The 24,658-nt window shown below is 45.0% G+C and overlaps 4 protein-coding genes and 1 pseudogene across 4 annotated transcripts; 3 read left to right on the top strand and 2 right to left on the bottom strand.

Annotated features, from left to right (window-relative positions):
* Window positions 1-88: 88 nt before the first annotated feature.
* On the bottom strand, window positions 89-6,704 carry LOC139330814 (zinc-binding protein A33-like). The gene is made up of 6 exons (XM_070961922.1): window positions 6,141-6,704; window positions 5,384-5,479; window positions 2,561-2,794; window positions 2,413-2,435; window positions 1,822-1,937; window positions 89-1,185 (listed from the first exon to the last, which is right to left on the bottom strand). Exons 1-6 carry the CDS (start codon window positions 6,657-6,659, stop codon window positions 620-622), a joined length of 1,554 nt encoding a protein of 517 aa, XP_070818023.1. The 5' UTR covers window positions 6,660-6,704; the 3' UTR covers window positions 89-619.
* Window positions 6,705-11,940: 5,236 nt separating this feature from the next.
* LOC139331427 (endonuclease domain-containing 1 protein-like) lies at window positions 11,941-13,882 on the top strand. Its single transcript, XM_070962890.1, has 2 exons — window positions 11,941-12,373; window positions 13,069-13,882. The coding sequence occupies exons 1-2, from the start codon at window positions 12,050-12,052 to the stop codon at window positions 13,672-13,674; spliced, it is 930 nt and encodes a 309-aa protein (XP_070818991.1). The 5' UTR covers window positions 11,941-12,049; the 3' UTR covers window positions 13,675-13,882.
* Window positions 13,883-16,145: 2,263 nt separating this feature from the next.
* Window positions 16,146-17,796, top strand: LOC139331426 (endonuclease domain-containing 1 protein-like; annotated as a pseudogene).
* A 189-nt stretch (window positions 17,797-17,985) lies between these two features.
* Window positions 17,986-22,838, bottom strand: LOC139330860 (uncharacterized). Its single transcript, XM_070961998.1, has 5 exons — window positions 22,648-22,838; window positions 21,838-22,157; window positions 20,347-20,645; window positions 19,654-19,765; window positions 17,986-19,494 (listed from the first exon to the last, which is right to left on the bottom strand). The coding sequence occupies exons 2-5, from the start codon at window positions 22,136-22,138 to the stop codon at window positions 18,428-18,430; spliced, it is 1,779 nt and encodes a 592-aa protein (XP_070818099.1). The 5' UTR covers window positions 22,139-22,157; window positions 22,648-22,838; the 3' UTR covers window positions 17,986-18,427.
* Window positions 22,839-23,128: 290 nt separating this feature from the next.
* On the top strand, window positions 23,129-24,482 carry mif (macrophage migration inhibitory factor). Its single transcript, XM_070962653.1, has 3 exons — window positions 23,129-23,333; window positions 23,908-24,080; window positions 24,206-24,482. The coding sequence occupies exons 1-3, from the start codon at window positions 23,226-23,228 to the stop codon at window positions 24,270-24,272; spliced, it is 348 nt and encodes a 115-aa protein (XP_070818754.1). The 5' UTR covers window positions 23,129-23,225; the 3' UTR covers window positions 24,273-24,482.
* Window positions 24,483-24,658: the final 176 nt, after the last annotated feature.

Raw genomic sequence — 24,658 nt, 5'->3', positions numbered from 1 at the left:
TAAATCTTTAAAAAATGGTCAAACAAATATGAGAAAAGGTCTAAATAATTTACTAAAACAGCTGGGCACTGTATTTTTTTTTTTTTTAGCAAACATGACCGGGCAAATGGTGCATTTATTTGGGACAATTTTCATTTGTGGAATAATACACATTTGGTTCACTGGTAAAAGTTTCTGACAGCAGCATGGTTTGTGGGATGGAGTCAAAATAATCTACACTTGCCATGTTCGTCGCAATAAAGCAACATGTAATCCAGTGCAACAATGCGGCTGACCGATTAAAATTCTTTGCAATACAATGGCGATAAATGGCACTGGAGAATAAGACATATAAAGCTTACATATAATCCACTGAGCAGTAGGATCAGTTCATTGTTGGTTTTGGTCTTTCTGTGGGATTAGTTGACAGTAAGAAAGATAAAGAATATCAGCCATGCCTTTAAAGTGTCATTTTAGTCGTTAAGTAAGACGTTGTTTTATATTCTTGCCTCCAGTCTTATAAGATGGTTACAGGGTTACTGCGTTTCCACTAGCACCACATCATTAATACAGCAAATATTGATGACAAGGCAGATGAGTCTGACTGTTCCTCTGCAGTTTTATTCTGAACCTGCTGAATCTATCCCCAGTGTGGCGTCACTATGGTGAGCGGCTCCCGGTTGCGTCCGTTGATAATGGGCCAGGGATTGAAGTATGGGAAAACAGGCTCTTTGAATTTCGCATCATAGAAGGTGAAGAGGTGGCTCATGTCTCCTGCATCATAAAACGCCACTTCACCACGATTATAGTCCAGATAGACCCCCACCCTTCTGGGGGGTTTGGAGGGATATATCAAGCTGTCCTCTGAGTCAGTGCAAGCTTCGTACTCGCTGGCACCGTTGCATTTGTCCCTCAGCACCAGGGTCCAGAAACCATCATCCGGGCAGAGGCTGATCTCCTCCTTCCTGTTCACCGAGGCTGTGGCCACACCCAGACCCCATGCTGTCTTGGAGCCCACCTCCACCTCCCAGTAGTGTCTGCCTGAGGAAAATGCTTCAGAGCCCAGGACGATGTTGTAGAGGGTGAAGCGCTCTGGGTTGTTGGGCAGGTTGGGCTGGATTTTTCCCACCTGAACGCTGGTGCGACACGGAGAAACCCACAGGCGGGGGTAGGCTGTGTCCGGGTCGAGGGACACTGCAGTGACAGCTAAGAGGACAAACAAGAAAAACAGAGGTAGAAATGGACCAATGCAACATGTGTTTACAGAGCGCAACCCAAGAAAGACTCCTTGGCAGTGACCTTCCACAAGATACTGAATTCCTACCTGCTCAATTAGTGTAAGACGAGCTTGATAAGAGCATCAGCTACATGGATACAAATGAAATATAAATGATACTGCGTCAAGATAGAAAACTGCAATGTAACCCCATCGATTCATTAAATCCAGTGCTGCAGTCTAGTGTTACACAATCATCAACTATGCATGATGACATGTCACGGGCAAGTGACCCGAAATACCCGAAAAAAGTCTTTGCACTTTGACAAGGTGACAGATGTGATTAAGCTTGGAAAGCAGACGCAGCAATGTTTGAAACGCATGTCGTCCGGCTCCTCCACACAGAGCAGGCTGATGCTGGACTGAATGTAAATGCAAAGCACAAAAATGTCCTCTGTGGATTTACCCAACCCCACTAATGGAGAGTGCTTCCACCAGCATGCGAAAACAGCTGTATAATGTCTTCTTCTAGTGGTTGTGGAGGAGCTTTTGAAGAATTTACTCCAGTGTGGGATCTAGACAATTTACCCGTCTGCTTTTCTGATTAACTCTGTGTGTCTACACACCTGGCTGAAAAATGGAGCTCATTTTCCTCCAGGTCCTGTACTGCAGAGGTCCCAGAAACTCTGCTGACTGCAAATGGACACCCACCTCTGGGGGGCGCTCAAACAAGCTCTCAGCCCTAACAGAGAGAGGGAGAGAAAGCCACATCACTGATGATCAACAGCTTTAATCATGTTTATATTTGCCCATAATCCTTTCACAACTGTCGAGAAAATGCATCCTAATGCAAGAAGAAGTCAGCACTGATGCCTTATTAGCATTTTTTAAAACGTTTTAAATGGAGATAATGTCAGATTTTCAAGAGCGCTTGTAGACAGCTTTGAATTATCCTGTCGTGAACAGTCAGACTTAGCTGCCACGAGCTGGCATGATAAAGTGCGACGAAGACGAGATGCAAAACCACAATCACGTCCCCGCATCCTGTTTCCACAAGACTTCACAGTTAATTTCAAAACAATTCGCCACTGCCACGTGACTTCAGACACTGAAAGTAGGGCGACAGTGATGTAGAGACAGAAGGGAAGATGACCTAGAAATGATTGAGTGACTCAATAAGAAATGACTGCTCGTGATACGATCAGCGTGGTACTCACCCTCCAATGAAATCTTTGATTCCCTGAAAATAGAGCACGTAAAAGAAGGCCGTCATTACAAAATATTTCAGTCTCTGGTGGAAAAATCAGATCATAGCTCTGACACAGTATAAGAGCACGCATTCATTCTCCCCCTCTTCTCTCTCACCTTGAGCTGCTCCGGGTTTTCTTCTTCCCTCAGTTTGAGGTGAAGCTCGTCGGCCGTGCTTTCCAGCTGGCTGATTTGCTCCGTGGTCTGAGTGAGCGCCTCCTCCAGCTGGTTGAGCTTCTCCTCTTTCTGCTTCTGTAGTTTCTCCTTGATGCGCTCCTCCTCCTCGAGCAGGAACTCCCTCAGACGGCCAAACTCTGCAGTGACCAGCTCCTCCAGATCTCCTGCTCGCTCCTGAAACACGGGGAGGAATCAGATCAGCAAGAGGACGGAAGAGATGTTGTGATGTTTCAACTCCGGGCCGAAGTGATAGCATGTCTTCACCTCAGGGTTTATTTTGTTTTCCTTAATCACTGTGACGTAAAGTTACTAAAAACAGACACCGAATATGGCTTTAATATGTTTGGTTCTACAGAAAACCTCTTATTCTATTGCAGGCAAATCTGAATCACGAGGGAAAGAAAAGTGCGGCTTTGCTGCTCTCTTTGGGAAAATATGTAGGAGGAAGCAGTATTGTTTGACTATGAGGGACTGACACCAAACCTAGTGGCACTTTTTTGGTATCTATATTCTATATTCATTTTAGATTTTTGGAAACACCCTGTGTTTTCCTTCTGTTTTGTACATTTAAGCTGAATAGTTAAATGTTTTAGAGGGAAATATTGCACTTTTTACTCCACTACATTGATCTGACAGCTAAAGTTACGAGGGTACTTTACAAATTACAATAAGATTTAACATGGAAAGTATATGATGAGCTTAGAAAATAGGACAGATTGCTACAGACTTAACAACAAAAACAGTCTATACATTTGTTAAATGATCCCTAACTTAATCAACTACAACTACTAGTAATACTCTGAACTGAAAAAAATGTAAATGCGATACTTTTGTTCTTGCTCTCAAGTTGATGTAAATCATGAAAGACCTTTTCTATGTACACAAAACACTTATTATGTTATTGAGCACTTTGCCTGACAGCTGTGGCACATCAAGATGCTGAATATCTTGAAAAAGACATCTATTGACTGTGGATTTCATATGACTAGTGCTACAGATACTGGATGCATGTTTTGGTCAGAGATGCCCCAAAGACCAAGGGGTCATGGGTCATGCAACCACTCTCATGTGACACCTCCACTTCCTTTGCACAGAGTTGATCAGGTGGTTGATTGCAGCCTGCGTAATGTTTGCTCACTTCTATTTAATTTGCGAATTTGCTTGATATTGCCAGAAACTGCCACAAGCTGCCACACGTGCCGCTCCAGAGCATCCCAAACAAGTTCAGTGTTTGCTGAGTACGCAGGCCATGCAAGAATTGGGATGTCTTCAGCTTCCAGGAATTATGTACAGATCCTTGCAACATGGGGACATGCGTTATCATGCTGCAACATGAGGGAATGGCGGTGGATGAACAGCAACAACTGCCATCAATAAAATGCACGTGTTTGCAGTCTGTAGCTTCTGGCTGCCCATTCCATAACCACACCACCACCATGGGGCACTCTGCTCACAACACTGATAATAGCAAACCCCTTGTCCACACAAGCCAAATGCTAAAACTATTCACAAAAATTAAGAGAAATGGGCCTTTTGTGTGCATAGAACGAATCTTAGGTCTTATGGCAGTCTATCAGATTTTACACAACTCCTTTTGGAGCCACGAAAGGCTTTGTACCATCCCCCACGTGCAGTCATACTCCACAAGACTGGTTAAGAAACTTTGATGAGTAAATTCTTTGAAGTTCCCCTTAAAGTAACATAATGCAGGACTTTTACTTTACTAACAAGAGTTTGGATTTCTTTTTTACCCTGTGGTATTGGTACTTTTGCTTGAGGATAAGATATAAATACATAATCTATTCCTATACAGCATGATCCAAAGATAGATGGTAGGCAGACACATACACACACGTACACACAGGAAGAGAAATTTGCAGGGAAAGATAAACTTGACAAACTTCCTCTAAACTGTGCTAACCCACATCCTGTCATACTGACAGAGAGACAGAGAAGTGAAAACCTGTGAATATGCATATAAACTGGGTCAGACAGACAGACAGACAGATGGATGGACGGACGGACAGGCAGGCAGACAGACAGGAGAAAGAAAGACAGTCTGTAGTAGCCTCGAGCAGAGATATATGTAGTTATCTGCTGCAGCAGAAACAGCCCAACACAGCAAACATGCTACACCCATATCTGTGTTTAACATACACACACACACACACACACACACACACACACACACACACACACACACACACACACACACACACACACACCTGTATTTAAGGTGAATGCTGCTCTGGTGGAAAATGCGACCCAACCACAGTTCTGTTATCTTTTTTCTGTGAGGGTGTGTGTGTGTGTGTGTGTAAGCTATTGTACACTTGTACATGCTGTACTTTGTGTGTGTGTGTGTGTGTGTGTGTGTGTGTGCGCCCACCCTTGAAAAAAACTGAGTGTGAGAAAGACAAACATGACATGACGTGCACGACTGTTTATTATTCACCTCTCTAATTTCAGAGAGGACCTGTGCATTAGCAAAACAATAAAACCATCGCGTTCAAACAGCGCTGACTAACAACCTGTTGTGTCACCACCAGTCATAACGAGGGTGAGTCATCCGCCACTCACGTCTGTCAGACAGGTAAAGGTGGAGGAATGCTGGTGAATGTTGCTTCACGACCCGAATTTCTGGTTCGGTTCAAAAGATGCACACATACAAGTATTTTTGTGAGTGTGTGTGTGCGTGTGTGCTAGGATTGTCTTCAGGATATTTTCTTTCATACGGAAATAAACAAACATACATATTAATACCTTAAGGAGGAGGATCTTTTCATTGGTCTGTGTTTGGAAAAGCGTGGCCTCCTCTGTCTGCAGCTGAACCCTCTCCAGAGCGACAGACAGCTTATCCTGTTGGTAGGCAGAAACAGACAATCACATGAAAAAACACGGTTAAAAAGGCACTGTCGCTAAACCAGATTATGCCGAAATGAAGAGTTAACTTGATTGGTGTCTCGTCCTGAACAACATCGTCTTTGATGGGAGTCATATGATGCCCACGCTCCAAGGACTGAACTCCCAAACAGAATGTGAATTCAACACCATAAAACATGTTGAAACACACTGAGAGGCCTCTCAGAGAGAGCCTTCAAACAAACTGGTGATGGTCAGCTGCCGGGTTAAAAATGTAGGCCAGTTCACAGTGGGCTGCTGAATTCCTGTAAAACACAGTAAGTAAGTGCCCAAAGACTGCAAGCTTTAAAACATGGCTGTGAAAGCCCTGTTTTGTGAGGCCACAGGAGATTCGTTTATTAAGTAAGTTAAGCCTTTTGGAAAGATGTCAAACTTCATGTAAGCTTCTTTCCAACAAAAAGGAGAGGAATGCAGCCCAAAATGAGCATGGTGGAGAGAGGCACTCCCTAAAACTAAAGGAATGAGTTCTGTCTCTATACCTTTGACAGCAATCTCCGGAAGTGATCTGTACAAAGTGAGATTTTGCCAGAGCTTGGGCCTGAAATTACTGAGGTTTATCGGAAAGAAACGTGTCTAAACTCATCCAGTGAGAGAGTACCTTGTAGTTCTCAAAAGCCTCCGTTATTGGGATGACATTGTGGGTCTTGTGATCCCGGGACATGCCGCACACCAGACAGATGGGCAGCTGATCGTCCTCGCAGTACAGCTTCAGCTTCTCCTCATGCTCCTCGCACATATCCATACCTAGGCGCGGCCAGTGCCCGATGGACGAGGCCACGCTGCTCATGCTGGACCCGGGCTCCCGCTCCTCCGGCTCCTCCAGCGCAGCCCCCGGGTCCCATCCGCTCACCCCCGCGGCCGTGTTCATGCCCCCGGCTCGGCGCACGCTGTCCACGACGTTGCAAAGAAGCGAGTTGGGTCGAAGTTTGCGGGCGCAGGACTTTCTGCACTTTGGGCAACTCGACAACTCGTCCGCCTTGGCTTCCCAGCACTGGATGATGCACACCTGGCAGAAGTGGTGTCCGCACTCGAGGATCACCGGATCACGGAACAGCTCCAGACACACCGGGCAGGTGAGCTCCGACTGCAGCTCCTCAAGCGCGCTGGCCTCCGCCATTCTCAGCAGCGCGCATAGTCCTCAAAAGACTCGTCTGATGGCAGCAGTGAAACGAGCAGGGAGGAGGTTGTGTTCACACTGTCAGAGAGAGGGAGGGGGAGGGAGGGGGAGGGAGTGGTCTGAGGCTCACAACAGACCGAAAGTTTTCACGGAAGAGACGGAAGGCGTGCAGCAACAGGCTGAGCGCGGCCTCCGGAGCCGCTCCATAACAGGGCGTGCGGTCTTTATTATCCCGGAGCCAAACAACTTTTATTAGAAAGAGAGAACCACAACGACAAACCACTCAACCGTTACTTAATAATAACAACAATTTCTCATAGTCGTTTTAGGAGGGAGGGAGCCTACCGTGCTGAAATGCAGGCTGTCACCCTTTCTGTTCATTTACTTTATAAAACATTTATTAGCATTAACAAGAATAATAGGTTGTGAAAAGACTCTCCAAGTCATAAATAAAGTCCATCATAATGAAGTCATTAACAGTCATTAATAAACAATATCAAGCCTGCATCTGTAATACCAAACTTACATGCACGAACATTACGCACAAACTTGGATGCAGCTGCAACTTGCACCCAATAACACTAAACTTTAAGCAAATAACACAATCACTTTGCATTCAAATTGTTTTCTATTTAATGCACACGCTATATTTATTACCATAACTGAGGTAAGAGAGGAGCATATGAGGGAGAATCAGAATCAGAAATCCTTTATTTATCCCCGAGGGGAAAATGTTTTTGTTTTGGAGCTTAAAGGGCTTGTTAATTGGGCTTCACAGTGAAGCTGCAGTGTAAAAGCTTATTTCATCAGGTACGTGTGCCACGTTGAACACCTGAGTTTCAAAACACTTGAGTTTCAAAACACACCCCACAGCTGCTGAGTTAGTTACACTAAACAAGGAAGAAGAAGAGAAACTCGCTGACACAGAGTAAGTCAGAAAGGGGATGTAGTAACATTATTTGTCTTTTCTTTTTTCTTACTTTTCTTTTTTCTTTTCATTGTCAAGGTGGGGGTTCAATTAGAGGGCCTCACTTTTTTATTAAATGAGACAAGATTCAGCCCCCTTCCCCACCTTAATAACTGTCGTATTTTCCCTGAGTAAGGCTCAGCAGCTCTCCTCGGTGTGGAAACTGAAATGATGGTAGTTTCTGGTCATTCACAGGTTATGACTCATCACCATTGACTGTAGATGCAGTTATTACTCACAGTCCAACCAGTTTCATTGGCCATGACCAGTTTCTGTGTGCTGGATAGTTAGCCTGCTGCCAAGTGTCATGTCTCTGGTGCTCACTAGATGGCCATAATAAACCCCTTTTATTAACCCCTTTTTCAAGCAGTACCAGGGCCATGTTCAATGATATCAATAATGTTACAATATTTGTTATTAAAAGTGGCTCATGTGATGTTATTTTTACTAGTTTAATGAATAATTAATAGGCTTCCAAACACATTTGCATAACCAGTGAATGATTTGCAGAACAGTAGGCATTTCTTTCCACTATCCTCTGTTAATTATGTAATCACATTTGTACATGCATGTTAAAAAATGAGACAGCTTTTAATTTTGACAATAATGCACATTTTTTTAAATAACAAGTTCATCAACGAGAAGCAAAGAAAAAACAAAAATTTGTTCATGAGCCCAGACTGTGCCCGGGTGATGCTCATTTCAGTACTTAAAGTAAGCCTTTGGAGTGCACATCACTCTGGTTTTCCCCCATATTTACATCATTTTTACAATCTAACAAGTCTTAAATATATAATGTTTGACAAATTGGAGCAGGACGACTAAAACTGAGGATTTTCGAACCAACAGATCAAGCACATCATGAAATAAAGAAGCTACAGACTCTTTTCTGAAATAATGAAAATGCTGTAAGAAGCTTTTAGATCTTACGATAAGATGAGATAAAACTTTATCCATCCATGGAAATTAAACTGTTACAGCCTGCAAAGTATAAAAAGAGAGGCAAAGAAAAATAAAGACAAAATAGGATGCAGAGCAAAAATAAAAATCAAGTACATATGTATGTACATTCCAGCTATTCATATGTACATTGTGTACAACTGTATACAACACAAACACACAAACAGAGCCAGCTGTCCTGACCAGTTTAGTCTTTTTCTGTCCCTCACAGAGCTCCCACAGCCCCAGCAAACCACTGCGTAGAAAATTACAGATGCCACCACAGACTCATAAAATGTTTTTAACAGTGTCCTACATACTCCAAAGGACCTCAGTCTTCTTAGCAGATGGATGCAACTTTGGTCCCTCCTGTACAGGACATCTGTGTTGTTTGTCCAGTTTGTTGCTGAGGTGAACACCCAGGCATTTGTACAGGTTTGCAATGTCAATGTCGGAACTCAATCTGTGGCACATTGCTGCAAAAGTCTATCACCATCTCCTTGGTCTTGCTGGCGTTTATGTGCAGGTGGTTCAGTCCGCACCACTTGACAAAGTTGGTTATGACCCCCTTGTATTCCAGTTCGTTCCCCTGTGATACAGTGATGGCTGTGTCATCTGAGAACTTCTGGAGATGACAGCTGTCAGTGCTGTGTCTGAATTCCAATGTGTAGAAGGTGAAGAGGAAAGGGGAGAGCACTGTCCCCTGTGGAGCCCCTGTGCTGCGAGCTGCCACATCAGACACAGTTGCAGAGCCTCCCATACTCTGGCCTGTTGGTGATGTAGTTGGTGGTTCATGCAGCCAGGTGGCAGTCTACTGCAGCTCCTTCCAGCTTTTCCCTGAGCAGCGATGGTTGATTGTGTCGAAAGCACTGGAGAAGTCAAAACACACGACCCTCTCCCAGCATTTTTCAGGTGAGAAAGGGATCTGCGAAGCAGGTAGGTCACTGCGTCCTCCACACCAATGCCTGGTCCACATGCGAACTGTCAGGGGAAAGCTCGCTGCTCACCAGGTGATGGAGATGGTCCAGTATGATCCTCTCCAAGGTCTTCATCTGGTGAGAAGTTAGGGCTACCAGCCTGAGGTAGTTGGGCTCTATTGGATGCACAGTCTTTGGGACTGGAACCACACACGAAATCTTCCACAGGGGTGCCTATTACCACAAAGGTGAACAGACAATTCAACGAATACTGGATGAAAGGCAGATGTCTTTACATTATGTCAGAAGATGGGTCTGGATTGAGTAATTCGTCACAGATGTACTCAGGAGAGAAGGAGCTTGGATCAGACCTGTCAGGCCATGCCCTGCAGGTAAACACACACACGACAGATGGGAGAGACAGACACGAGACAGAAGAGGGGAATCTGCAGATCCTGACAGTTTTATGTAACTCTAGAACTGTGTCTGAGAGGAAGTCTGTAAAAGTCTTTGTTTCTTTCCAGCAGACGTATACAGTCGGCTTGCTGCTCTGTTGCTCATTTGTGTTCGCTTGTCTCTTGTTGCCGTAATCATACAGTGGCTAGTGTTGTAATTCAGTGCTTTGGGTTCGTCTAGATACGCTTCATGTTGCCAAGTCACATTGTCTCAGACCTGACACACCTCAAGATGTGATGAAGATTAGGCATACAGTCCCGTGCACAGCTGGGCTTTATTTATTAGCACCTGAGGCAGTTGTTACTGTAACACAGGGCTCTCAAGTCTCACGTGTGACAGTCACGCTTTCTGGTCTTTTGTCACGCACACCCACCACACATTGTATTTCTCACACTGAGAAATGACCAGAATAACGCCCACCAAGTTGTGCCGCTATATTTTATAACAGTGGAACAGGTAGAGGAATTAGTGATGTGTCAGTCATGAATTTATGTGTCATTTATCAGATCAAAGCTGCCCCCACCACCTCCCACCACCGCCCCCGTCCCCGTCGCTGTCACCAAAATCTCACTCTGAACTCAGTTCAAAACTTGAGAGCCCTGGTAACATATTACCTCATAGTTTGTCATTTTGGGAAATATGCTTATTTGCTTAATTGCCAGGAGTTAGATTACAAGATTGATGTCACTCTCAGTAAATATGAAGCTAGGCATGCTATGAAGCAGGCAGTTATCTTAGATTAGCATAAAGAGTGGCATAGCGACTACTAACAATGAAAGTCGCTGTGTGGATGAGTAGTAGGCTGAGTACTGTGGCGTGTTTGTAAAAATCCATGCTTCAGTGCGGGTGTGTTGTAAACACTTTATTGAACAGAAAAGGAAAAAACGAGGACTCAATTCAAAACTATACACAATGAAGCCTGAAATGACCTAGCTAGCTCTTCCCTCCTGTTTCTGGCCTCTATGCTATGCTAACTAGCTGCTGGCTGTAGTTTCATATTTAACTCACAGACAGAGCGATATTGAGCTTCTCGATTAACTCTCAGCAAGATTTTCAATTTGGAATATGTTTCAAACTATTCCTCGTGCTGTATTGTGTGTGCAAGTACTTAGCCTAGCTTTGGCTCTCGCACCTTGGGCAGTTAGCACTACACTATTTTTTTCACAGCCATACTAGAAAATGTCCTGATGATTTATCCCCCCAAATTAACGTGTGTTCGTGAGCCCAGACTGTGATATATTAATACATTTTACATTTACACGCTTGTGCCAATATCAAAATGAGTCTTTTCAATGTACATCATTCTAGTTTCTTCCAGATTTACATGATTTCTACAATCTAATAATTCCTACAAATATAATTTTTGACTTTCTGGAGCAAGACGATTAAAATAGGATTTTCCCCACCAACAGATCAAGCACATCACAAAATAAAGAACCGATTGAGAAATAATAAAAGTATTGTAAGGAGCTTTTACATCTTTCAGAAATATTTCTGTTTCCCACAGTGAGGGAAATTTTGATGACCGAAGAAATAACAGAAACTGGAGTAGAGACGGAAAGTAAAACAAAGAAAGCTGATTTGAGGAATGTGATGCTTCATCTTTTTAGACAGCATGAGAAAGTTCCTGTTGCATTTTTCACAGATTTTGTTTCTTTGTTTGATGCAGTCAGAATGCCTTGTGTGTCAGTAGCATGGAAAGCATCTTGACTATTTGGCGTGGAAGATATCTAACCAAGATACAAGTATTCTCATCAAGAATAAACAAATGTTCAGGTTACTCAGTTTAAGATTTGGAGTAAAGGTTCATTTTCCTCACCTCACCACAATCACAAGATGAGCTCTACCTCAGCTGACTGATGAAAAAAGGATATGCAGAGCCCCTGTTTCCCAGAAGGCAGCCGGGTTGCTGGTTTAGGGAAGTTTGATAGTAAACGAGGGTATGGGGTGTGTTCAGACTGTCAACCAAAGAGTTTCTGCTGTCTCTGTCTATGTATACTCCAGACGCTGAATGGACATAAAGGAAATGTAGGTTTTATGTAACTCTAGAGCTGTGTCTGAGAGGAAGTCTGTCATTAAAGTCTTTGTTCGTTAGCATCTCTTTCCAGCAGATGTATACAGCCGGCCTGCTGCTCTGTTGCTCAAGGAAGATGCTCTCCACGGGAGCTCTGTTTCTTCTCCTGCTCTGGTTTGGTGGACTGGCCCTTGGAGAGATCAGCAACGACTTCTCCCAGTGTCTTGATTTCTTCTATAATAAAACTCCACCAAAGGGTATCAGTGCAGCAGGATACCAGCCAATATGCCAGCGTTACAAAAACCAGTACCGCTTTGCCAGCTTGTATCACCGTCAGCATCGTACACCATTGTACTCAGCATACATAATCGGTCCTGCAGATGGCAAACGGCCCAGAGCAACTTGGATGTATGAACCACAGGTAGGTTGGAAAACTGTGTGTGGTGTGTAATTTGTATCGATGAGGGGAGGCTGAATAACAGAATCACCTCTCTGTATAACGTAATGCAGTTCAACAAATACAGCCTCAACAAAAACTGAACATTATAAATGTCATGATGAGAGGATTTATTGCAGGACTATTGTATGAGACTTCATTAGTTTTAGCTAAGTGTACTTAATAAGCTGGAAAATGAACACACTGTGTCTTCATAGCAAATCTCTTGCTTGGTTATTTTTTGTGAAACAGAGCATTGCATTCTGAATTCACTGATGTTTTTCTGTCAAGGCTTTACTGTAGAGTTAAGTGTGTGAATAAGTCAATTCCACATAGACCTAATGGGAATTTGTGTTTACATTTTAAGGCAACAACATATGTTGTGACAGTTAACACTAGAAGCTTCTGTGTAATTGGAGTGTCGCTGTGGTCAGTGTGTGATTGGTGTAATGAAGTGTTTTCCATTAGCTGTCACACACCCAATTACTTTTCTCTGATGAGGTAACAAGGAAAGGAAAGCCACATTTCATAAGTTGATGAGTGAACGAGTCACACCCTCATTCAGACAGTAGTGGGTACACAGACTGACATGACTATTCATCTCAAACAGGAGATCAATAAGCAGAAAAATACTCATTAGTAGCTTCTAAGCAGTGTTATTCTCCCTCTCTGTCATTAAGTTGGTGTTTTCCCGTGCCAGCTCTGAGATGAAACCCTTCAATACTTCCATGGATCAGAATGTGATTGAGAGCCAGGCGGTGTTTGAGGACTACAGGAACTCCAACTACACCAAAGGCCATCTCAATCCCAGCATGCATGAGAAGACAAAGGACGGTCGTGAGTCCACCTTCACCCTCACAAACATTGTCCCTCAGCAAGCAGGCTCCAACTCCGGCCCCTGGAACGGTCTAGAGAATGAAGTGTTAAAAAAATTCAAGGCCTACTGCAACGGGTCGATGTTCGTGATCACCGGAGTCATACCGTATAACTCTGCACCCCGCTGGATCAATAACAGGGTGTCTGTTCCTGAGTACATGTGGTCTGCTTACTGCTGTCCATCCTACAGTACCAGCCTCCCTGAGTCTGAGAAGCCCTTTTTCCCCACATATGCTGCAGTGGGAAGAAATGACCGCAACAGTGGAGAGGAGATTGTGCCGGTTAATGTCAAGGCGAAGGCCTCAGTGAGGGGCTACGATGTGAGGCGGATGTCTTTAGAGACTCTGGAGGGCATCCTGGCACAAAGGCTGAGAATGCCTATCAGACTGTTTCATGAGCAGCGTCAGTAGCAAAGGTGAAAAGTTTTAGTTTCTTGTTGAAATCAAATGTCAGCTGCTATGCGGGTGCACCATAATAGTCACCACGTATATGGCAGTGTCTCTCCAGAATCAAGAGGTAAAGAAGACCCCTCCCTAAGTCTCCATGATTACTGAATGAGCTTAACCAAAACATAATGATTATCTCATACTTTCACTAATAAAGCAAGCTTGAAATGAGTAAAGAGTCTTCTGATGAAATAAATAAAATGCTGTGGTGCCGATAATATTTTCAGGAAACAAACATGCCATTAGTTGAAAAGTGAGAACATAGAAATGTTCATTTTCCTCAACATCATGAATAACTTTGCTCATAAAAATGCAAACACGTGTTTTTTTTTTTCAAAACTTCTGGACTAAGTTACAGAAACAGCCAACAGCTTCCAGCCATGCGAGATCAGCAGACATATTATCTGTTCATTTTCTTCATTGACCAAATAAAAAGAAAAAAAAAACAAAAACAAAAAAACACACCCACACCTGCATTATGTTATCTGTCAAGGTCAACGGAAACAGAGATTAGCATTTCATTATATTTTATTTTGCTATTTTTTACATGGCTGCATTAATCACAAAAAGGAGGAGATCATGGTGTGATGACCCTCTTTCACCACATACAGTGGGAAGAAATGAGTGTGGGGAAGAAATGAGTGTGGGGAAGATCAGGCCAGTGGATCTTGAAACATCGTGCGAGGCTATAATGTCAGACGGATGTCCTCAGAGACCAAAGGGGACATCCTCAGAACAAGGCTGAGAATGGCTACCAGTCTGTTTAAAGGGCAGCGTCACCAACCGGGCGACAAGTTTCAGTTCTGTGTTGAAGTCAGTTGTTCACTTAGTTGCACATTGATTCATTACACTCAGGGTCCCTGTGTGAGCAAGTAGGAGAATTATCCACACATGTATCTCACTTCTTCATCTTAAAGAGCAGTGTTTTACTGTCCTCTGTGGTGGAAACTTACAAGTCTGTTTCATAGCGGTCAGAGGTATATACTCAGTTGTAGCCTTGTTGTAGTCTTATCACCATGCACTCACAAACCCTGAATACACAATAGCCTTTCTTTGGCAAGGTGAGAAATTAAACCACTGGAAGACAAAAACAAGGTTTTTAGCTCTTTTGCTTTTGAGGTCAGCTCATCCTTATCCTATTTCAGTGTTCAATGGTTGAGTAATACAAGCAGCTACCAGTCACATTCACCAATATATTTTGCAATCAGTGCATTAAGATATTAAAATTTGTGCAAAGTGTTAATCTTCGTTTGTGAGTTAATGGGATTAGATGCTCTCGGTCACCATTGCACATGTTGCACGTCGCTTATTTGTGTTTGTTTGTCTCTTGTTGCCTTAATCATACAGTAGCTAGTGTTGTAATTCAGTGCTTTGGATTCATCTAGATATGCTTCATGTTGCAGTCACGTTGTCTCAGACCTGACACACTTCAAAATGATTAGGTATACAGTCCAGTGCACAACTGGGCTTTATTAACTGGCAGCTGAGGCAGTTGTTGCTGTAACATGTTCCCTCATAGTTTGACATTTTGGAAAATATGCTTATTTGCTTAATTGCCAGGAGTTAGATTACAAGATTGATGTCACTCTCAGCAAATGTGAAGCTGCATCCAACCAGCAGGCAGTTATCTTAGATTAGCATAAAGAGTGGAAACAGGGGGAAACAAAAATCTGCTGACCAGCACCTCCAAAGTGAATTAATTAACATGCTTGCCTGTATTTAAGTTAGTTTACTGAGTACAAATTTCAATCTGAAAAGCAGTGACTTCCTACAATCTCCACCAGTTTCCTACAACTTCAAGGTGACTCCTCAAAGTACCCACTAATAAATAGACCACATAAAACCACAAGCTGATGTTCTTCCACTTTATTTTGTATTATAACATGTACAACTTGTTAAATAGTGAGCATTCGAGGTGATTTTGGGTGGACTTTAGATAGGCTAGCTGTTGCCACCTGTTTTCCGGCCAATCAGGGCACCATTTAGCACCACAGCACAGACATTATCTCTTCAAACAGTGCATTGGTTTCATTGCTGATGTTGTTTATTTGAAATAGATGACATCTGTTTCAGTATATCTCTTGTGTAGACTCTTGAATTTCTTGTCACCCTCACTGAGCTCCTTTGTGATAAAATACAGAAGTGAGTGGAGCTGTGAAATATGACTTGGTCATTTGGTGGTTTGTGGGCTGATACTGACACCATCACCCTGCCCTCAGGGCCTGAGTTTATAACTGAAGAGCTGCAGGGAGGTTTACAGTCAGTGTTTGGGTACACAGCTAATAAACCAATTTTTAACTCAGCTTGGAGGAAGACACCTGGGTAAGACTAGTTTTTCTGGTTTGAGTCAGGGAGGATGTCTGGAGCAAAGTGCATGTGTTCACAATGTCTTTCTACTGCACAGATACAGCCAGGTCTCTGATCACTACTACAGGATGTCACAAAGGAAGATGCTTTGCAACAGCATCTCTGTTTCTTCTCCTACCCTGGTTTGGCAGCCTGGTCATTCCCGAGATAGACGACAGTTTCTCCAAGTGCCTTAAATTCTTCTTTGAAAAAACTCCACCACAGGGCATCAGTATATCAGGATACCAGCCAATATGCCAGCGCTACAAAAATAAGTACCGCTTTGCCAGCTTGTATAACCGTCAGCATCGTGCACCATTGTACTCTGCATACACACTCAGTTCTGGAGATGGCAAACGGCCCAGCATCCCTTGGATGTATGAACCACAGGTAAGCAGACAACTGTGATGTGTAATAGCAGCAACTTTGTGTGTTAGTCACAATGTATACAGTAAGGGTAGTGTAATGATGGGAAATGGGAATATTTGTGTATCGCATAGATGCATGAAATTCTGCATTTGCATGTAGATCTAATGGGAATAAGTTGTTTTGCACTGTATGATAGTGATGGTTAATAAGTGAGAAAACACTAGCAGTTCCTGTGAACTACTCAAAGTGCTATTGTGGTCAATGTATGACTTGCAGAAATGCAGTTTCCCCCTCACACACACCGTTGAGCAGAAGCAGCCTCTCTCAAACTGCACGTGGCCAAACGCTGTCAAACACTTTATCTTTTCTCAGAGGAAATCAAGTAGCATTTTTATTTTATTTTCATTTCATTTCATTGTGTTTATTTTTTCTTCCACGCAGGTGACTGAATCGGTCACACACCTGTTTACACTACAGAGGCACACAAATACTCATACACAGATCAAACAATTAGCAGCAAAGCACTCTGACTCTGTGTCGCTTCTAAAAAGTGTTTTCTTCTTCTCTGTTTTTAAGCTGGCGTCTCACCAAGCCAGACCAGATATGCAGCCTTTCTCATATCCAGTGTACAAAGGTGCGAGGAGGAGCCGAGCTGCCAATACTCATTAGTAGCTTCTAAGCAGTGTTATTCTCCTTCTCTGTCATTAAGCCAGCTCTGAGATGAAACCCTTCAATACTTCAATGGATCAGAATGTGATTGAGAGCCAGGCGGTGTTTGACGACTACAGGAACTCCAACCACACCAAAGGCCATCTCAATCCCAGCATGCACCACAAGACAATGGAAGACCGTGAGGCTACCTTCACCCTGACAAACATTGTGCCTCAGCGAGAAGGCTCCAACAAAGACACCTGGAATACGCTGGAGTCGGATGTGTTTGACAGATTCAAGGCTTTCTGCAAGGGGTCAATGTATGTGATCACTGGAGTCATGCCTTATGAGTCTGAACCTCACTGGATCAATAACAGGGTGTCTGTTCCTGAGTACATGTGGTCTGCTTACTGCTGTCCATCCTACAGTACCAGCCTCCCTGAGTCTGAGAAGCCCTTTTTCCCCACATATGCTGCAGTGGGAAGAAATGACCGCAACAGTGGAGAGGAGATTGTGCCGGTTAATGTCAAGGCGAAGGCCTCAGTGAGGGGCTACGATGTGAGGCGGATGTCCTTAGAGACCCTGGAGGGCATCTTAAGAACAAGGCTGAGAATGCCTGTCAGTCTCTTTAAAGGGCAGTGTCAGTCAACAAAGGTGATAAGCTCTGTGATGTAATCAGTTAACTTACCTGCAGACAGTTTATCTATCATAGCCAGGGTTCTTCTCCAGGGTCCTCCATCAGAATCCCTCATTACTTACTTACTGCATAATTAAAATAGTCTCTTGATGGCTGGAAATTAATATTTTTAAGGAAAATGATCTTGCAAAACTGCTATTTCCCTCCATATCAATGCCATCTTGTAACATGTTGACTAACCTGATGATTTTCCAATAAAACATGACGTAGATGGTTGAAGCGCCTTCTGATGAATTGAAATATTTATTTCTTCATGATATGACTGAAACACAAACATACAAAATACCAAACTGTCAATTATAGTGTCAGAAACAAACAAGGGCATCGACTTTAACTTTGAATTATTGATAAAAAGACAAAAATGTACAATTTATTGATCATCATAAATAAGTATAAGCTTTGTACATACAAATGAGAAGACCTCAAATTAAAATGGTTGAATGTCTGAGACAGATTTCATTTCTCCTTCTTCCTGCCAACTTTGGACATTTGTCTTCTTCATGTACTTATTTAGTAGTGTGTAAGAAAGGCAACTCCATAATCACTGAGAGTAAAATTAGCATCTACCAGTCACATTCGTCACCTAAATTCTACCACATTCAAAGAAAACCTGCTTTCTCTTTCCAGTTCTTTCAGAGATTTGAAGGCGAGGCTCTAAAAACACTGATGGTTTTTGAGTTGCTCCACATCACTAAAGCCATTTCCGCAGTTGGAGCACTGGAGTGTCGCCTTTTCGCTGTTGTGTATGAGCTGGTGTCTCTTTAGATACTCCACGCGACTGAACCGCTTTCCGCACGCTTCACACCCGTATGGACGTTCGCCCGTGTGAATCCGCTGGTGCCGTTCCAAATTGCCGAGGCGACTGAAGGTGCGCCCGCACTGGGGGCACCGGTGCGGCCTCTCGCCTGTGTGCACTAGATGATGGCGTTCCAGTGAGCGCGAGTGCGTGAAGCGCTTCCCGCAGATCTCGCAACAGTGCGGCCGCTCTGCAGCACAGGCACACTCATGGTTCTTAAGTGCCCAGGCATGGCTGAATGTGTTGCCACAGTGGGCACAAGGGAAAAGACTGTCCTCTGCTCCACTGCTCTGTAACTGAGAGCCTCCTAGTGGACAGGGGTGCTCCTCCAGCTCAGCCTCCGAGGTGAAGCCTCCTCCACACTGCGGGCAGAAGTGGAGCAGGTCCCTGCCACCCTCCTCTTCCCCTCCGCTCTCCCCGACACTCCCTGGAGCAGACAGTTGGGGCAGGTGCTCTGACTCTCCCAGTTCCACCACATCCTGTCCGGTCATGACTGCTGCCGAGTCGCCTTCCCTCAACTTCTTCGACCAGCCTAACCTCAGCTCCGCTCCAGCCCTCACAGCGTCCTTCGACCTGCCTTGCACTATCTGCTCCTCTCTCTGCAGGGTGGGTGGCTGAGACTCCAGCTCTCCGTCCTGCTCCATTCCATCAAGGCCAATGTACTTGGGGGCCAGGCTGATCTCGTTGCCTCGCACTACCTTGGAGTTGGGGCTGACAGGCTGGGGAGCCGTCATGGCAGCCTGCTCACGGCCTCTCTCTGCCCTCAGTGCAGACTCCAGACCCCTCAGCTCATCCATGGTCATGCCCCCCTCCGATGCCCCTGCTGAACCCACCTCCCAGTCCTCCTCATCGTCATCCTCCTCCTCCTCGTCTTCCTCCTCTCTTTTTCCTGAATGAAAGGTAGGGGGATGATCTGAAAGGTCTCCTGAGTAGAGACAGAGGGAGGAAGAAAAATGTGGAGGATAGAGAGAGAGAGGGAAAGGCAGAGAGAGAGAGAAATCATTTCCTCTCGTTTTCAAACTGTTGGTCTGTGAACATTTCACTCAGCTCCCCTTCCTCAACCAGTGAGACCTGAGCTCATTACCTTTGCTTTGGGCTCTGGAGCCAGGGTGGAGGTTCTTGTTGGGGGGGTCCATCTTCAAAGCCTCCTTGATTAGCCGGAGAGAAGCGGGTTGATAGCCCTCTGTTTGATCAAACTGCAAAATGAACCAAAATGGTTCATTAACTTACATGCAAAACTCGTCATAGCCATACATTATGACCTAACTAATTCATAAGTTTACAATGTGCCTGAGCATAAAGCTGCATGTTTCATTAAAGACATTCAGTTGTCCATCAAAAAGGCCTTGACATTACTTGAGGGCAAGGCTAATAACACGTCCTGCGTGCTTTGAATATTCAAATACAGAAGAGAAGTGTGGAGTGTGAGTGGATCTGTGCCCTGCCACTTGGTCATGTGGTGGAATAGCAAACAGCTTTTCACCTCTACCAGTAGCATTTCTACCTAAAAGCTTGCAGTGCTTGAGATGTGGAGAGCCCCTCTCAACAGGCTCCTCTGGAAGCTAAATATCAAATCAATAGCCTTCCCTTTATTCACCACATCTCTGCAGTGATTTGATGGCTGAACACATGCAAAACTCTCTGTCTCTCTGTATTAGCTCTCTCTTTTTCTGTCCACATTCTTTTTCATTCTACATGAAGCCGCTGAGCAGTGCAGAGATGCTGTGCCACTTTCTCCTCCTACTCCTCCTCCTCTGAGAAAGCCCGTCTCCCTCACCTCCTCTTTGATGTTGGCCGTCTCCTCCCCCTCAACGCTGAGGCTGCCCTCCCCTTCCTCGTCCTCCACCATCCCTCCCTCATCCTCTTCATCCCCGGGGAACTGGATGAGGTACATCTCCCTGGCCTCCTTCCCCCCTCTTCCTCCTGCTCCTGCTGCCATCCCCACAGCTCCTCCACTTCCTCCTCCTCCTCCTCCCCCAGCACCACCACCACCACCGCCGCCTCCTCCTTCCTCCCACACACCTCCAGGCCAGCCTTTGCCATAGGCTGCTGCTGGGCCCTTCTTTGACTTGCCTCCTGTGGAGAAGAGAGGAAGATGAAGGAAGGGTGGGAGGGAGGTGAGAGAGGAAGGAGAAAAGTGAGGAGGGGCAGGAGGGGGCATGGGGAGACAGGAAGGATAGAGTGAATGAAATGAAAAATGAGGGAGTGAGAGATAAGTGGGAGGAGATGATTGGGAGGTCAGGAGAGAGAGAGAGAGATGAAGGAGAGCAGGGTGAAAAAGTGGGAGATGAGGAGGAGGAGTAAGTGGGGTAGGAGAGGCAGAAGGGAACAGGAGCAGAGGGGAGGTTGGGGGGGAGGGAGAATGGAAGGGAGAAGTGGGAGGAGAAGTGAGCATGATAAACGAGTGAGGAGAGGGTGTAGAAGGACAGACAAGAGAGCAGGAAGGAGAGAAAAACACATGAAAGGGAGGAGTAAAACAAGAGAGGCAGAGAGGGAGGTGGGGGCCACCAGGGAGAGGAGAAGAGGGAGGACATGTTGAAGGAGAAAGAGGAGGATGGAAATGTGAAAAGAGGAGAGGGAGAGACAGAGAAGTGGAAGTGGAGAGGAAGTGTGTAATTACGGTGGTGGTGGAGAGGAGCCGGAGAGGAGCGGAGTGGAGGAGGTGGGGGAGGGAAGGGGATGGGGGGGCGGTGTGTGTGCAACGTGATGAAGGAGAGAGCAGAGCAGGAGGAGGTGGGGGCAGGGAGAGAGGAAGGAGGCGAGGGCGTGAAGGAGAGAGGAGTGGGAAGGGGAGGAGGTAGAGTTTGAGAGAGACAGAGTGAAGTGAAGGAGGTGGGGGGAGGGAGAGGAGCAAGGCAGGAAGGGAGGGAGGGAGGCAGAGAGTGTGCAAAAGCACAGAGGAGTGGGAGGGACAGAATGCAGCGGAGAGAGAGAGGAGAGGGGGAGGTGAAGGACAGAGGGAGAGAACATGAAGAGGAGGCGGAGGAGGAAGGGAGGGAGGGAGAGAGGGAGAGAGGAAGGAGGGAGGGAGAGATCAGCTCTTGCCAGATGGTTTCCAACAAAACAAGTGCGTCTTCACATAAGCCCTGACTGCACAGCAAGAACCCTGTTTCTCACATTAAAAAACAATAACGATGAAATACGGATGATGTTTCAGCAAGGTGCCATTTCATCGTACAGGCAGCCTTACACATAATACAAAGTAAAGGTACGGTGAGCCTCCCTGTTTGGGAGGAAAGGCCATCCTCAAGCGATGAGAAATACTCACGGGCCACCTCAACTTTTCGTTTCTGCCGCCCTCCGGCTCCTTCCTCCGCCGCCAGCCCGGCGTTCCGGCGGTTGGCGGCCCAGCCCATCCCGTACTTGCGCTCGGTCCTCAGCTTATTCTCGGTGAGCCTCAGCCGCAGTTTGAGAGCCTCGTTCTCCCTCCTGTTGAGGGACAGCTCCACCAGGTAGTCGTTCACCGTCTCCTGGAAGAGTTTGGTGATCTCACAGACGGAAGCTCGGATCAGGCTGTCCATGACAGCCGTTAGATGCGTCTCAAATGTGGACACCGACTCCTCCATCATCGTGGCGACAGGTTCGGACCTGATGATGGCACAAGAACACATCTAGTTATCCAGCCAATACGTCATGATCATGAGCGGTCTATCACCGATACCGCAAAAGTTTCACACTAATACAATTCATAGCTATAGCCACTTTATAAATGTTATCCATGACGACGATGTCAGTCACAAAAAATAACTTTATTTGTCGCCACTAGCAAGCGGCTACACAATCTTCACAAGATCTACAGTAAAGTCTAACAGGGATCAGTAACGTTAACGTTATTGTTTTTCCATCTGTTAGCATTTATTAAAGACTAACGTTACACTACCGGTCTATTTAAAGTCAGCAACAGCCACACCGTAGTTTAATACCAAACACACAATCTGCGTCAGGTTAGCTTGTTGTAGTAACTTATAACACTGATCGACATGCAATAACGTTAAAGTAGGAGAGGAGCAGCAACCCCTCCGCAACGGCAGAAAGTGATCGTGCTAGCAGCCTGGCTAATTTAGCCGCGTATACGCACCGTTTGCTGGATGAAATCCAGAGGAGTAACTTAGACGTGAATCGGCGACAGACGGTGTGATTTCACAGATCGCGGATTAGCTTGGTCGGTGTTCACAAGCACAGAGACACGGCGACAAAGGGAAGCGCCATCCAACTTCTGCCCTCTCCCTCCCTGCTTCTGTTTTCCTTCTCGCCTCCTTCTTCTGTGCTTAATGATGCTTGCCCACACTGCGCATGCCCAGTACCGTAATTACCCTACACTCAAGAGCAGCCGCACCCTAGAAATACATTCGGAATATTAAAAATCACTGTGTTCCTGTGATTTCAACAGAGGCGGTGATAATTATTTTATCATTTCTTTAAAGGAAATAACAACTCAAAAATATGTGCGCTTCCGCTTATTTGGATTTTTTGTTCGGCGTGTATCAGTAAGTGTGTCCCCCAGGATGGATGGCGGCGCTGTGGTCATTTTGCCACATGATAGCCGAGTCTCCAGAGAGGAAGACAAATCTGTGGTGTCTTTCTTCCGCCTGTGTGCAGAGTTGCAGCATTTGCAGCCAGTGAAGCGGAGACAGAAAGCCCTGATTATCTGAAATCATGCCGATGTTCGTGGTGAACACCAACGTGGCCAAAAGCAATGTGACGGCGGCTCTGATGACACAGGTCACCGATGCGCTGGCCAGCGCCATGGGCAAACCTGCACAGGTAGGCTGGGGGCAAACTCTATGGTCACCTGGTTTTCACAATGAAACGATCAGCTCTCATGCTTTCCTAAATGGATGAGCAACATAGATTTGACTTATTTGCTGAGTGCAATACGACCAGCAGGTGAGGCCTGATTTCCATTTAACTGCAGTTTAAATTAGAGACTGTATGCCTCGCCGAATAAGGTGCGCGTGTTGTGCAAGTATGCAAACATGGAATTGCTGAGTGTTACCAAATGACTAATCATTGGCTTCAGTTCAGTATACCCACAGGTTTAATGAACAGCATTTATATGGGGAAATTGTACTCTCAGTAAAATAGTCAAATTAATGATGAGAGAAACACCTTTAAGTAATTGGAAAATGTCACAGGTTCTGGTTAAGAAATGGGATTGTAGTGGGAGAATTTGGATCAATGACTTCACTTGAGAAACCCTTACCACAACCTTCACTGCCTTCATCATGCTGAAACCACGATGTCACATTTAGGCTCAGTTAGGTTAATACCAGTCATGACTGATCCTCCCAGTCTGGTCTTACATCAGCTTTGTGTCTCTGTGTCTGTCACACACCAGTACATTGCCGTGCATATCAACGCTGACCAAATGATGATGTTTGGAGGAAAGGAAGATCCCTGCGCACTCTGCTCTCTCCACAGCATTGGCAAGATCGACGGTGCTCACAATCGGGAATACTCTAAACTCCTGTCTGGGCTGCTCAACAAACACCTGGGCATCTCTGCTGACAGGTAGCAAGCACACACAGCAACCAGCACTGCACATAATTTGACAAGATAAAGGCTCAGTTACCCCATGTACCTTGCTCACTGTTAATGTTCAATCTCATTAACCTAGTTCTTTGTGTCTATTTCAGGATTTATATTAATTTTGTGGACATGGAAGCAGTCAATGTGGCCTGGAACAACACTACCTTTGGCTGAGATGGAGCTCAACACGCTGAAATACAAGATCATTCCAGTATTGCCCTACATAACATAGTTAAAATCGGCATAGTGAAGAAACAAAGACACATGGTAATTCACTGGCCAGTGCACTGTATGGCCATCTTAAAAGCACTTACCTGGACCCTGTAGCTTTGCACTGATCCTTTTAAATTCAAATGCAATAAAGCAATCCCTGTAGACCATAAATGTATGTCTGGCTTCATTGATCATTGAGCTTGAAAGACACTCTACATTCAGTTCAGCCTCTGAAAACACCCAGTGAAAAATACCAGGCCCGTTTCACAGCTGATATTTTGACTCGTCATAGTCGGTATTACTAATATCATTAATGATAGTTCCGTCCCATTCAAGTGTCCCTGTCA

This window comes from Chaetodon trifascialis, chromosome 5 (assembly GCF_039877785.1).
Source record: "Chaetodon trifascialis isolate fChaTrf1 chromosome 5, fChaTrf1.hap1, whole genome shotgun sequence".
NCBI classification, from domain to species: Eukaryota; Metazoa; Chordata; class Actinopteri; order Chaetodontiformes; family Chaetodontidae; genus Chaetodon; species Chaetodon trifascialis.
The sequence above is the reverse complement of the archived record's forward strand: the minus strand, read 5'-3'. Positions and strand labels throughout refer to the sequence as shown.

Excerpts from the sequence above, each read along its gene's own strand:
- LOC139330814 (XM_070961922.1), bottom strand. The coding sequence starts at position 6,659 with ATGGCGGAGGCCAGCGCGCTTGAGGAGCTGCAGTCGGAGCTCACCTGC. Across the intron at positions 5,480-6,140 it reads AGGCTTTTGAGAACTACAAG|GATAAGCTGTCTGTCGCTCT; the intron begins GTACTCTCTCAC and ends GCCTACCAACAG. Across the intron at positions 1,938-2,412 it reads ATCAAAGATTTCATTGGAGG|GGCTGAGAGCTTGTTTGAGC; the intron begins GTGAGTACCACG and ends TCTCTCTGTTAG.
- LOC139331427 (XM_070962890.1), top strand. The coding sequence starts at position 12,050 with ATGTATACAGCCGGCCTGCTGCTCTGTTGCTCAAGGAAGATGCTCTCC. Across the intron at positions 12,374-13,068 it reads CTTGGATGTATGAACCACAG|TTGGTGTTTTCCCGTGCCAG; the intron begins GTAGGTTGGAAA and ends TCTGTCATTAAG.
- LOC139330860 (XM_070961998.1), bottom strand. The coding sequence starts at position 22,138 with ATGATGGAGGAGTCGGTGTCCACATTTGAGACGCATCTAACGGCTGTC. Across the intron at positions 19,766-20,346 it reads CGGCCAACATCAAAGAGGAG|TTTGATCAAACAGAGGGCTA; the intron begins GTGAGGGAGACG and ends TTCATTTTGCAG. Across the intron at positions 19,495-19,653 it reads CTCCAGAGCCCAAAGCAAAG|GAGACCTTTCAGATCATCCC; the intron begins GTAATGAGCTCA and ends GTCTCTACTCAG.
- mif (XM_070962653.1), top strand. The coding sequence starts at position 23,226 with ATGCCGATGTTCGTGGTGAACACCAACGTGGCCAAAAGCAATGTGACG. Across the intron at positions 23,334-23,907 it reads CCATGGGCAAACCTGCACAG|TACATTGCCGTGCATATCAA; the intron begins GTAGGCTGGGGG and ends GTCACACACCAG. Across the intron at positions 24,081-24,205 it reads CTGGGCATCTCTGCTGACAG|GATTTATATTAATTTTGTGG; the intron begins GTAGCAAGCACA and ends TGTCTATTTCAG.